The sequence below is a fragment of the Motacilla alba genome, chromosome 1A, assembly GCF_015832195.1.
Source record: "Motacilla alba alba isolate MOTALB_02 chromosome 1A, Motacilla_alba_V1.0_pri, whole genome shotgun sequence".
Classification (NCBI taxonomy): Eukaryota; Metazoa; Chordata; class Aves; order Passeriformes; family Motacillidae; genus Motacilla; species Motacilla alba.
In genome coordinates this window covers 34,491,590-34,505,852 of record NC_052031.1, presented here as the reverse complement: position 1 = coordinate 34,505,852, position 14,263 = coordinate 34,491,590, and the positions used below count along the sequence as shown (strand labels likewise).

Genomic DNA, 14,263 nt, shown 5'->3' with positions numbered 1-14,263 from the left:
AATCTTCAGCAAGATCAGATTTATCAGAACAAAGAGAGAGCTAGTCCCTGTGCATGCTGCCTGACTTTCCACCTGTTTCTAGGATGTGTTCCCACTCTGCGCTGGAATTCATAGAGCCAAAATGTCAGTGCTGGGACTGACTGGCTGTGGGGACATGTTCCGACACCCTGAAAATCTTCTGTTGTAAATAACAGCTCTCGAACTCTGACTGCAAACTCATATTTGAGGAACACATACCTATTGTATGTATAATGAAAATGTATCAGAGTGTTAAGTATGCTGCATAATAGAGAAAATAAAAATCCCCTGCTGCTGTTAAATGAGGGATGAGGCTTTATAGATGTTCGTCTTGGCTCATGACCAAACAAATGACATTTCCTAGACAAATAAGTTAGCTCATGGTCAATCCACTCTTTAAGAGTGACATGGACAAAGGGGAATCAAGGCAAGATTGGCCTGAAACACAGGGTAACTTCACACAGCTTTCATTTGCAGAAAGAGACAGCTGGCAGCAGAGACTCTTTTGCTAGAGGTTGATAGCCTGGATGCCAAATGTGTAACACAATGTGGCTGCAAATAGACAGTCATGGAAACAGGCACTAGGGAGAAAGATTATTTCATATTGGAAGGCAAGATCAGTATTTAGAGATACCTACAGGAAAACCGTCCTGTTTTTTGTAATACTTATTGAGTCTTAGAACTGAAAACTTAAAACCTAAGGGGCTGGGATTGTGATACCACCAAGGCCAGCAATGGATATTGCCTTTGGTCTGTGCCAGGCACATCCAGACAGACTGCAGCAGCAAGTGCCTGGGGGTCACCATCCTCTGTCCAGCAATGCCACCAGGGGGCCAGTCTCCACCTGACCATGGCTCTGCCCTGCTGGGCAGGGGCCCGGTGCACATGGCTGGGACTGCAGACATTTATTTGCAGGCTTTAGGAAGATACAAGCAGCCCCAACACGCCAACACATTTTTTTTCCTCCAAGACAGAGAGCAACCTGAATTTTGAATTGTTGTTCCACCCTCAACTCCCCTTCCTCCCAGCACTAGAACCACTGTAAAGAAACATAAAATGTAACTGAAACAGCACTAAGATAATGCAGATTTTGTTTGGTTAAGTTTTGTTTATGTGTATTGGGGCAGTATCAGCTTTAGCAATCCAAACAAATAATCCAGTGGGTAGAATTTAGGTGAATCTTTTGCCAAATCAGTGCAACTACCTGTGGCTGTTTCATCTGGAACTCCTGCCACTGCTGACAAGAAGTGGCTGAGCGAGGGACAGCAGATGTGTAGTGCTGGTGCGTGGGTCCCATAACTCATTTGAGGTGGAAGAACACTGGTATCCCTTTGCACGGGCTGCAGTCTGGGTTTCTGATGTGAATGGATGCTGCTGCAGCTGCTCACACTGCCGAGGAGGAGAGGAGTCAGGCACTAAATGCAGCATCTGACCTAAGGCACAGACCCAATGCCGAGACCCAAAAAGGAGAATGACCGAGGTATAATGAATCCCAGGGAAAAAGCAGGTTTGAGAGGTGGTGTAAGGAGCAGGAAATGGTGCAGGAACAGTAGTTGATATTAGTGGCCACACAGGCATCAGTCAAATTTCCTTTTATATAAGCTGGTTGGAGCAAGCTAATTTAAAGAGAATTTCCATGGCACTCAGGAAACAAAGTTGAACAAAATCCAAACCATGGAAAATAATGATGCAAAGGAAAGCTGTAGAAATTAGGTGGAAACTAGCACACAAGAAGAAAAAAAGATAGCCAAAACAGGCAGGATTAATATTAGTTTTCCCGACACACAACTGCTATCTTTTCAGCCTGGAATAGTTCAGCATTTTTATTTTTCCTGATCTTTTGCAAATCTGGGTGCTGACCAGCTCTGCTGCTTTATCCTGAGAGTTGTAGTGTCCACGAGTTACTCAGGAAAAATTGTTTCACCAATGTAAACATATAGATATTTAACCAAACTATATCATCTGGGACAAGGATCACTGCAAAGTCTTTAAAACTTAGAGAGGAATAACACAATGTGCATCTAGGTCCAGAGTTGCAGTAAAAGCTCTTCTTCTCGTATGTGCTGAAGATCATTACATTAACATGAGTTAAGACAGAATAAATGCTATTATGGCTCAGTAGTAATCCTTTCTGTGAACAGCTTTTGCAAATCCCACTCTGTCATTCCCACGGTCAAAAATACAGTAAAAGGCAGACATGAAGACATCTCCTAAAATCCAGAGCGAGCCCGTGCGAGTGGGGATGTCGAGAGACTGAAAGCCGCTCATGCAGAAGGTTTGGTCATCAATAGACTCCTGGAAGGGAAAGCACAGGTGCCTGCAGCAGCCTGCCCCATCCCCAGCTCAGGCAGTGAGGAGCAGGGAGCGGGGAGGCTGCTGATACTCACCTTTATGATATAGTGCTCTGCTGCCAGCTTGTACTCGCGGTGTCCGATCGTGAAGCTGATGTGAGGCAAGCTCGACAGTCTTCTGCAGTCTACAAGAAACTGGAAATAATTAACTGACTCAGCTGGGATCACTTTGTCTTTCTTCAAGTACTGCTCTTAGAATTCAAGGCTTTTGGAGTAGGTAATAGTGAATTTACTACAGAGAAACAGCATCAGGCTGACTTACAGCCTAACAGTGCCCTCCAGCTTTCCTGTACTCAGTCAAACCAGCCCAGCGGCCCAGACCACTGCACCCTAGGGACCCTGGGCTGATGAAAATCCTTGCAAGTCCCAAAAGAAAGAAGGTGAAGGGGCCCTGGTATCCTCCCTGTGCAACTCAAAGGCAAAACTAAGCGTGTGAGCCCCAGCCAGCCTACATCAGCAAGGTCTGCTGAGCAAAAGTTCTCCAATGCTCTGGCCTTGACAGGGCAGAGAGAGCTGCTCCAGCCACAGAGGGAGCACCCCATGGGTGCAGTTCACCCCAGGTCCTCCCATAATACCATCACTTTAGGGGAAAAAAAAGATAGTGAGGAACAGAGCACTTTATTCTTATACTTTGCCCTGGAGTGGGATTTAAAGAGTAGAAGGACTAAACTCAGGCATGGTCATTAATGTACATAAATAATATATTCCATTACAGTAACAGAGATAATTTCATGGCCTTTCTAGTTACTTCATTAAATAACTGGTGTGGGAAATGGAACTGCAGAATGCTCCAAGTCCCAGAGGAACCTCTGCTGTAAACTGTAGTGTTTTAAGTCATTTTTAGAGACTTCCTTGAAGGAAAAAATCTGCTTTTTGATGTTTATCAATCTATTTTATGAAAACATAACCCTACATCTTGTGTACACTTACCACTGTCATACCATTAGAACAAAACAAATCATGGGACAAGGGTACAAAAAGCCAGTAAAATGATTTGTAGGATACAAGAAGCAAGACATGATTCTTTTACATAGCTATTACAGAATAGTACATCCAGAACAAATCAATCCTTGCTGAAAAGAGATAGAAGTTCTGGTAAAACCCAGGATGGATACACTCACCTTTTACTGGGATAAATTTGAGTCAATATGTGCAGTCTGTTAATGATTGCTAAAAATCAGCCACAGAAACTCTCATTTTCAGGATGCTTTTTTGTGAAATCTGAGAAGCCAGATGAATGTTCTTAGGCCAGCACTGGCATAAGTATGAACCTACACAGCAATGACCCATTCCTTGTTTGTAGCAGGCTAGTATAAGTACATTGGAAATACATATTTTATCTATGTTCATTAGCATGAACCATTATAAAATCAACTTGCTATCAGAGCATACTCTTTGGCATGTATCTAAAAAGTTGAACAAAATCAAGATTAAAGATTTGATTGAGAAAGAATTCAGGAATTACACAGAGATCACTGCAAGTCCTCCTCTTACAAATGAAAGTGAATTGATAGTCCACTTTTGTCTTTGCTCTTTGTCCAGTGCACTGGGCACTTGCAATACTCTTAATTTTCTTCCAAGAGTAGCTTTGGTTCAGGATCAAGACAAATTGAGATTAGCTCAATTGGTTAGAACACAGTGCTAATAACACCAAGGCTGTGGGTTTGATCCCTGTACAGGCCATTTGCCTAAGAGCTGGACTTGATGATCTTTGTGGGTCCCTTCCAATTCAGAATATTCTGTGAAATGCAAAGGTAACAAAAGCCACACATGGCAGCTTTGCTTGAGCACTGGCTTTGCTTGAGCACTGGAGCTGTGGCAATGTGCTGGTGACCTTTGGGAGTCAGCCAAGGGCCAGCAAGAGGCACAGTAAAATAAATTGCTCTTTCCCTGGAGGCAGGACAGGAAGGAGTGGTGAGGAGTGTCAGCAAGGGAGATGCAGGAGGCAGCAGCAGGGAAGAAAGGAAAACCAGGAAAGGCTCAGTGGAGTAAAGTTCAGGAGGAAGAGTAAGAGCCAGCAAGCCTTGTCCTGTACCCTGCAAGGAGCCAGCATTGTGTGTGACACTGACGTGCCTCCCTCCCAGGAGCTCTGGCATGACACCAACTGCTGACAGTGAGAGGCCCTGTCAGTGGAGCTACTGTGGGGCTGTCATTAAAATATCATTCCCTTTCTATCTGATACTGACATGGCTGGCCATCAGCACCAAACCCCTCCTGGCTTTGGAAAGGCAACAGCTAGAGCTGGGGACCTCAAAAATCCTCTGAGCTTCCAAAAGAAAATGCAGAGTACAGATCTCATGCAGAGTACAGATCAATTCCTCAAACAGATTTTCCCATTATTTCCTTACACACCAGTATAGAAGATGAAGTGAACCTTTGGGAAAAGGACTGGAACAAGGCATACAGGTCAAGAGCAGCTTGGCTCAGACCAGTTTCAGTGCTGTCCTGAAAACAAGGCTTTCGCTGGCACCTGTCTAAGCCATCATTTCTGTTATTTTCCAACTCTTTGCATCATATACCAGTTTCTCTTCCTCTCTAGCTGTCTTCTGGCTGCACAGTTTTTACCTCTCCAGTATTTGATGGACTCGCCCCAATATATGCCTGCAATCGCCTGATTTGTGAAGAGGGGCCGGTGATAAGAGAAGTGCCTGAGTCAACGATGGCCTCACAGCCGTGGGAGCAAAATGCCACCCGGCCCTGGATCTTTATACTGCAAATGAAAACAGACAAAAAAAGCAGCTTTCAGCAAATGGCATATACACTGTGACTGAAACACCATATTATTGCTAGCTAAAGTACCAGAGTACTGACTGAAGTTAATCCCAGACCAGTGACAGGACGAGAGGAAATGGCCTCAAGTTGCACCACGGTGGATTTAGATTCGATATTAGGAAAAACTTCTTCACAGAAAGCATTGTAAAGCATTGGAACAGGCTGCCCAGGGAAGTGGTAGGGTCATCATCCTTGGAAGTGTTCAAAAGATATGTGAATGTGGCTCTGGAGGACATGGTTTAGTGATGTACTTGGTAGTGGTGCTGATTGACAGTTGTACTCTTAAAGATCTTTTCCAACCCTAATGATTCTGCGTTTCTGTGATTAAAACTAGCTGCCAAGCTTTGCTAAAGACAAGAATGTCTGTGGACCCACTTTTCTCTCTCAGGGCTCCTACAACTCTAATCATGTTCTTCCTGCTGATGAATTTGTCCTCCACCCCTAGGTATGTGTTCTCATCAATTTAGGCAGTGTGCTAGAGGTGGGACAAAGGAACACGGGCTACTTTGACCAAAGTTAGCAGGACAGATGAAAGCGGGACCCAGAGCTGGATTCTATTCCTGGGTGCCTTAACCTCTTAACTGAACAGTCCACAAGACTCATCTTGACCACTGGTGTATCATATTAAAACAAACTAACATGATACCATCTATCATATTACAACATACTAACAGATACCAGCTACCCACATCACAGCAGATTTACAGAGCTAACAAACCTCAATCCCATCCTAGTGAACCTCTCATTGAGGAGCGTGGGGCTAGAACACTGCAGCTAAGCTCTCCTGCACTTGTGTCACCAGGGGTTTCTGTCTCTGGAGGTTTAGCTAGGGAGGTGAATTTCACCAGGTTTTTTATACATACATACATACATACAAACATACATACATACATACTTGTTCATGTGTATTTGCCAGTAGCTTTTCTCAGTGACTGGGACCCAGTGGATTGAACCTTTGTAGAGAGAATGGTCTATTCCCCCCAGAATCAACTCACCGCCGTTCTCGGTGTCATCTCCTCTGAAAGCAGAAACAGATTAACACAGACATGGGAGTGTGCCGGTATGCACCAATGAGACTACACTTAAAAGGCAAAAGTCAAATCACAGCCCCTTCTAAATTCAGATATGGATGGCTGAAAGGGATTACTACTAAATTATCACTGTATGTGTTCCAACCCTGACCCGCCAAACAACCTCTGAGAAGACTTAATGTTGACACCAAGGTAGGCATGGAGAGCAGGCTGAGCCAGTTGCTATTCTCAGCTCAGAGGAAACACTAAAGAAATAGATGGAATTGCAGCTGGATCCAGATTGGGAACAGTATTTTTCTGAAATGTGGCTATTTGGGTGTAGCACAGCACTTCTGCTCATCTGCATGGGACAGAGGGAAACCTCTGGCAACTGACATGGTGAATCTGAGCTGGGAACTTTTATTTATGACCAGCTCCAACAAGAATAAATCTCTGTCCAAAAAGACATAGTCCTCCCCAAAACATTTTTTCTTTTCATGCCATAATCTTCAATGTCAAATTGAAAACAAAGAAACAACACAAATAATCAAAAAAATGGGGGGAATGTCTTTCTAGGGTTGAAGCTTTATACAGATGCACAGTTAAAACAGATTTACTTCTTTTTTAGCAGTGTCATTTTAAAGACAGACCTTTTCAGATAGAAAGAGAAGATTGGCTCCTCTACCAGGTGCTGGTTCATGATGCTGTCAAACACAGGCAGAGCATTGCCCACTGCTAAGGAGGGGTAGCCTAAGCCCAGTATACCATCAAAGTGGGCAAGGACAAAAGTTGTTCCTGGCTCAAACACTGACTCGCCGAAGTCCTGTCCCTTGATGGAGATGTTACTTATCTGTTGGGTAAAAAAAAAAAGGCAACAAACAACCAAGCAAAGAACAACCACAACTGAAAGTAGTAACACCACCAATAAAAAGAAATTAGCCATATTTCTTATCCATATCAATGGATTCATTCAGTTTATAAAACCTGGCTATCTTTGTGTGACTTGCATCAACATAGCACATGCCCATTTGGCAGGTAGGCAGCACTGATTCCTTAGAATGCCTTAATTATGTGGCTGCTTCTTCATAAGCCCAGAAGAGGATCCAAGAAGACAAGTAGAAATGAAAAATAAAATGTGAGGCATTTGTGTTGGTAGCCCAAAGCTGGAGCAGAACCCACACCACTCAGCACTCAGCCAGTGGGACCTCACCCTGCCCTTGCCGAAACCAGGGAAGGTTTTCCAGGGCAAGGCCAGTATCTGAACTGCCCTGCAAACAGCTGACGTGGAGGCTGACACTCATTTTAGGTGGACACTCACCTGCAGTGTGTCTTTGCCAGCAATGCCCAGAAGCTGTCCTGAGCCGTACTGCAGGGAGAAGGCTTCCCCTCCGTGCTCATATGAATCTGACTTGAAGGACTTAAATTTCTGGTGCACCCCTACACAAAAAAATGACATCTCTACACTGAGGGGAGGTCCTGGCAACCCACCCACTGCCCAATGCAGAACGAGATGAGATGTCGGAGAGCCAGGTTTTTGCTTCTCTCAAGGGAAAAGTGTTGAAGAAGTACTGCAGGCACCTCGGTTTCCCTGCAGACACCCCAGTTTTTCTGTACCTGAGAGGTAATTTTGCATTTTAGAGAAAAATTAGAACAGAAATGGGCATTTCCACCTCTGTTGGTAGGTCTCCCAGGTCTATTTTCACACATTTTACCTCATGGTGGGTGCAGAGGGACTCTGGGCAGTTGCTGCCCTGCCTGCAGAGTGCCATGAGGGGCAGAGGAGCAAACTGGGGAGAGGAGAGCAGCCCTGAGAGATGCTCCAAATCCTCCCCTTGCAGATCCCCGCTGCAGGCAAGCTTCTTGGGAAAGGAGGACTGGGCAAGGTCTCTGGACCCAAGACAAGAGAAGCATCAGGGAGAACACCATTTCTTACTGCAGGCCTCGCTGATGCAATAGGCAGACGGGACCCAGAAGTTGGAGGAGCCGGTGTCAAAGACGACGGTGAACCTCTGGGGCGGTGTCCCCACGCTCACGACACCATAGTACTGTGCCTGCGGGAGGAACGAGGCGCTCAGGACGTGGTACCGCGCCTGAGGGAGGAACGAGACGCTCAAGCCCTGGTACCGTGCCTGAGGAGCCCTGGTACCATGCCTGAGGGAGGAACAAGACGCTCAAGCCCTGGTACCGTGCCTGAGGGAGGAACAAGATGCTCAAGCCCTGGTACCGTGCCCGTGGGAGGAACGAGGCGCTCAGGCCGTGGTACTGTGCTTGAGGGAGGAACGAGGCGCTCCTCAGGCCGTGGTACTGTGCCTGAAGGAGGAACGAGGCGCTCCTCAGGCCGTGGTACTGTGCCTGAAGGAGGAACGAGGCGCTCAGGCCATGGTACTGTGCCTGAGGAGCCCTGGTACCGTGCCCGCGGGAGGAACGAGGCGCTCCTCAGGCCGTGGTCCTGTGCCTGAGGGAGGAATGAGGCGCTCAGCCCCGGCAGCCTCCAGCAGCTGCTCCGAGGAGGAGCCCTGACTGGAAGTGTCCCACAATGCTCCCTCTGGGCCTTCTGGGCTATTCCATTTACACGGGAGGGCACACCACCTGAAGTGTGTCTGGTTCCATGAGTGGCTTCCAGCAGCAGGTTTTGCTGCAGCTGAATGAGCAACGGTGTGGCATTTTTAAAGCCTTTTAAGCAAACATTCAGTTGGGTTCCCTACGGAGTCAACAAACCCTCTTTCACTGGCTTCAGAGGTGGCAAGGTCACCGTCAAGATGAAACTCTCACATGACCACACGGACTTTCAGGCTGTTCCTTACTGATGTCAATAAGAAAACAATGTTGCAAAGTCAGGACAGCTTGCCTCTGCCAGCTTCAGAGGGCTCTGACAGTGGCACAAACACTGTCTTATGTGGCTGCCCTTTTTTCCTTTGTAATTAGCAGCAATTATAACAAGTCAAAAACTATTGTGTTGCACAAACTGTTCCTGATGTACTGGACAAAGTTCATCCAGCAGATGAAGAAACCATTGACCATCCATGGATACCAATTGAGACTGAGATAATCTGTGAACACGTGAATGCTGGAGTGAAGTGCTTATCCACATCCCAAATACAAGTGTCTAAGTGCTCCTATCTGGCCCTGGAAGAGCACTTCAGCATTAAGAGACCTATTTTTAGGAAGAGGTATTTCTGGAATTCAACCACAGATAGAAAAGCAATAGCTAGTGCCAAACTTTTTTCAGCAATACAATTATTTGAATATGTACCTTCAAGTGCATACTTGTTAATTAATAAACTGACATTTCTGACCCCAGAATAAACAGTCTGAATGAGATAATCTTGAAAAGGCAAGCAAGCATGCCATTTAAGAGAATATCCAACTATACAGTAGGATTCTATTTCTTCCTGCATTAAACAAACCTAAGTGATGTTCATTAAAAAAAAAAAAAAAACCAAAACCAAAAAACATACAGCCAGAAAACCCACATACACACTGCAATAAAACCATTCCTGGTGCTACCTGAGTATGCTGGGGGAGTGGGTTTTGCTTTGTTGTTTTGAGATTTTCATTTATCCCTCTTTGAAATAAGCTTTAGTGCAGGTTGAAGTGTTTCAGTGTCCTTTGTTCTTCTTCACAAATTATTTCTTTATAGCCCTCAAGTGTCAGTAAGTTCTTGCTGAATGAATTTGGCCTTCCCTTTGATTCCATTCCCTGTTCAGGTGAAGACTTCACAACATTTCTGCAGCTTAGTTTCCCTTCAGATAAGCATAGCAGAAAACCAAATAAAGACCATCCAAATGGACAAAATTCTAAAAGCAGGAAAGACAGCTTACAAAGTGGTAGACCTGCTGACTTGCCTGTCTGAGATCCAGAGAAATTAATATTTTTTCCTTTTTCAGTTTAGATGGTAAATCCTGCCAGGTTAGTCTCCGATATTTAGTACATATTAAACTCCAGAGATAAAAGCAGAAAAATAAAAAACTCTACTTAAGTCTTTATCATCACTGATTTGTGACTCCATCTGATCAAATGAATGAGATTTGGAAGATCTTTTTATAACACAGAAGCATCCAAGTGTCTGGTAAATAGAACATGACTAAATGGAGCAATCAGATTCTGCTGTGAAAAACCCTGTAGTTCACCAAGACTGACACAGGCAAACCTCCCATATATCTTTGGGGACCCAACCTAGTCCACTACAGATCTATACAAAAGGAAAACTTGTCACAGGACTACCACTGCTACTCTACATCAGCTTTCTACTCAGGACCCATGTTATCCTAGATCTAGACATGCTTTATTTTGCAGACTGCAACATGGTTTTTTATGATCTAGTATTTATAGCATAAAGCAACAAGACACCACAAGCCCTATAATTTCATTGACAGACTAGATTTGAAATGGGCTGGGAAAAAAACCCCTGCCTCCAGTAGAATGACGAGTCCTAATGATTGCATTACCAAAACTGTACTTACATTCATGTAATCATACAGCCTTTCTGAAGCAGTTCCTACTGATAAAGCAATATCTGCAGGGAAACAATGCAGATACCTCCGGGCAAAAACATCAGGGTGGTGATTCCTCCAAAATTCCTCTAATTCTCCCTTTTCCTTCAGCTGTTTCTTGATAGATTTGAATCGAATCAAGGGGATTCTATGCAAATAAAATAAACACAAAAAAAACCTGATTGTCCTTTCTAGAACTGTCATATACTCAATTTCAAAAAAAAAAAAGGTTTCTTTTTTGAGACCTCAAGTAGCAACAAGCACGGGTCACCCCATGAAGCCAGCTGAGATGTGTGCCAGAGAAGGCAGACGAGTTTTCTTACCGTTCCACAGCCACGATGAGCGGGATGTAAACCACAGCCAACAGTATTGCCCTCATGGCTCCAAGAGGTTCAGAGTCTAGTGACACTCCTTTGCTCAGAAGTCCCTTTTTTATGGCCTGCTGTCAGCTGAGGGCCACTCGCCAGGTCAATCAAACACAGGAGGTCAGTGCTTTGGCAGGAAACTGATTCATTTACTCTCAGACTAACCGCTGGTTTGTGCAAATAGTGATGTCCAGTGGAGCTACTCAGGCACAAATAACCAGGGCACAGTCTAGACCAAACAGACATTTAACTAACAATCCTAATGTCTTTTACATAAATATAATACATGGGGTGAGCTTGGCTCCTGCTAGAGTGAGAAAGAGGAAGCTGTCCAAGGACTTGCTGCTTTTCAAGCTTGCTTTAGTGAGATGTTGCTCAGAAGTGCTCAATGCAGAGAAAGGACATAATATATATCCATTTTCCTTTTGCATGGAGACATTTTAGCAGGGCTGAGACATTTGGTGGGCTTGTGACAAGTCACCCCCTAACAGATGAAGTTTAATTCCCTATCTATGAGAGAGCTCCAGTCTAAACATAAATATGACTGTCATGCCATAAAATGGATCTTCAAAGTAGAAAACACAACAGTACAGTACTGCAACATACAGTAAAAACCAGCAATAATTTTGCACGCATTTCAGCAAGACATTCGGAAGAGCTCTCTTGGATTTATTTTCCAGCAAGTTTCCTGGGGTTAGTGGCTCCCACCCCTGCACGTGGGTTCAAGTCAAGCCTGCAGAGAAATAATGGTGTCAAAAAGAAACTGATTTGGCAGAGCACAACCCCCAATCCATCAGCTGCCCAAGAGGAAGCAGAGCACTGAGTATGTAGTTCACTTACAAGACTTTTTGAATCTTTCCTCTGCAGAAGAAAGAGCAGTAAGCAACCACATACTGCAGCCTAGCATATATTAAAGCTAACTTTGAATAATCAGCCATTTTTGTTCAAAAGGCTATGGTAGGATGCTGGGAAAAGACCAACCACTTTTTTTTTTCCTCGCAACACACCATGTATTTAAAATAAACTGCTCTGGAAATAAACTATGAACTGGAACTAACTAATTCTCCCAAAAGAGAGCAGATGTGCAACAGCACAGCAAGGAGTGAATGTCAAAGGACACGGAGGAGGCTGGAGTTGTCATCTTATGCTCCAGCAGCAATGTCAAGAAAGAACAGCAGAAAAACCCAATCACACAGCATTTGTGGGCCAAGAAGGGGTCTAAACGCCCATCACAGATTTCAAATAAATACAAAGCAAACAAAAATTGCTCCTTTAAGTCACTTCCCTTGCTATATCCGACTGATTGAGGAGGGGTATGAGAGCCTTATAATCAATAAGTTTAGAGCTCTATTTATTAGTTCCCCCAGATTTTGAAATACAGTTTGCTTTTTCCAACGTACCTCCAAAATTGTAAGGGCTAAAAAAACTCAGCAAAGGCTGAGCCTGATGTCATCACACAGCTGGAGGCAGAGCTTTGGGTCTGAATAAGCACCAGCATCTCTATTATAATATCTTGTTTCAAAAAATAATAGATCCTCAAAAATGCATCTTTTATATTGATTTCTATTTTATTCTATTTTTTTTCTATTATTTATCTCTGAGTAATATTCCCCATTTCTCCTGAACTCAGAGGTTTTACACAAGTTATCAGCAAACGATCACATTTTCTGTCCCACACTCATCCCAGCCACTGAGCTGCAAGAGCTGGGTGCTGGAAATGGGAATGGTGAGCAAAGATGCAGCTATTTGTGAAATCTAGAAGGAAAAGGCATTTCTCAAGGAGCCCCCACCTGTCACTTGATGCACAGCAGAGCAGATGTCATGCCCTTGGGTAGGGCAGTGCTACTTTGACAAGAGCAAGACAATGTCTGTGCCGAGTGCCTTTATCACTTGAACTTTTCCTCAAATGCTACAAATGCTTCTGGGAAGTTGATAATGTTCCTGCTGGAGGGCACCACAGTAACTTTGAAGACACTAAGCTTTCAAAACACTGCCTGGGTCTACTGTGAGGACTGCCTTTGCCTTAGTGCCTCCACTGAGTGGCTGATTCTCAGAAAGAATGTGATTGTTAATTTCACTGCAAGTGTAGTCCTTTATTAATCCACACACAGAGGTTATTCTTTCCCAAATTCTCTGATCTCACTCTATGTTCCAAGCAGACATTAATTTAGCTAACAGAGGTACAAAATGCAGCAACAAAAGGTCATTGTGACCTTTTTTGATAAGCTGGAATAATGATTAAACTACAGTGTAGAGGATCCCTAAGAAATAGTTATCTGCTTAAAAGTTAAAAGCTTAAAAGTTCCATCAAGGAGAAATAATTCAAGTAGAAAAAAAAATATCCATATCCGTATCTGCAGATGTAAAGTACTTCGCTAACTTTATTTGTCTACACATGGATTATTGAGAAAAAATATGCCTAAACCATAAAATTAATATATTCTTAGCTATGCTGTTGTGTTTTTATGATAAGTAGGTTATCTGAAAAAATTTGTCTAAAAGACAAGGCTTTGCTGTGGTATTAATTATGCCAAATGCATTTGGTTTTCCACGCCTGTAGTCTACAGTGCCTTAAGGGGAGGGACCCTGGCCTTCAAAAGGTGCCACAGCTGTTTAGAAATGAAAACAAATACAACAACCTGCTGACACATTCCCCACAGTGGTCCTCTGACAGGGCACAGAGTATCAAAGCAGTAAAGAAGTGTTTAAAAGGAGATGCTCATGCAGTGCAAACTGGCTTCTTGCTTCTGGGATGCCATGCACAGCACGTCCCACCATAAGAGAGGGAACTTTCAGGTCCTCTATTCCACAGCACCACCACAGATAACTCTGACATTGTCTTTGTTCTCCAGGCTTGATGCTCTGCCCAGCTTCTCCATCTAAAACTTATTTCATGGCACTCAGGTCTCAGCACTCACTGCTCTCTGTCCTGTTGCAATACTGTTCTCCAGGTGCCCTCCATATTGTTCTCCTCCATACATTTCATAGCATCACTGCTGCATGGCACGGCCACTCATCTTGTGGGGAAAAGGCTCATAAACATCCTACAGCCTATATCCAGTTGATAGCTAAGAGCTGCTTTACATTTGAAAGCAAGTGATAGTAGAGAGCTCTATATAACTAGATTTGACCAGAAATCCAGAGGTCATCTTAAGTGATGCCTTTTCCTCAATTTTCTGTTTGCTCTGCCTTTCATTTTTCAAGAGTGTGTGGCTCTCAGCAGTCACAGATTTTGGAAGTATAGCACCTGAATA

General features: G+C 44.0%; 1 protein-coding gene across 1 annotated transcript; it reads right to left on the bottom strand.

The window, feature by feature from the left end:
- Positions 1 to 1,105: 1,105 nt before the first annotated feature.
- LOC119708338 (cathepsin E-like) lies at positions 1,106 to 14,168 on the bottom strand. The gene is made up of 9 exons (XM_038154599.1): positions 10,968 to 14,168; positions 10,615 to 10,792; positions 8,085 to 8,202; positions 7,470 to 7,588; positions 6,802 to 7,001; positions 6,037 to 6,159; positions 4,935 to 5,079; positions 2,406 to 2,504; positions 1,106 to 2,313 (listed from the first exon to the last, which is right to left on the bottom strand). The coding sequence occupies exons 1-9, from the start codon at positions 11,021 to 11,023 to the stop codon at positions 2,134 to 2,136; spliced, it is 1,218 nt and encodes a 405-aa protein (XP_038010527.1). The 5' UTR covers positions 11,024 to 14,168; the 3' UTR covers positions 1,106 to 2,133.
- Between the last annotated feature and the right edge of the window lie 95 nt (positions 14,169 to 14,263).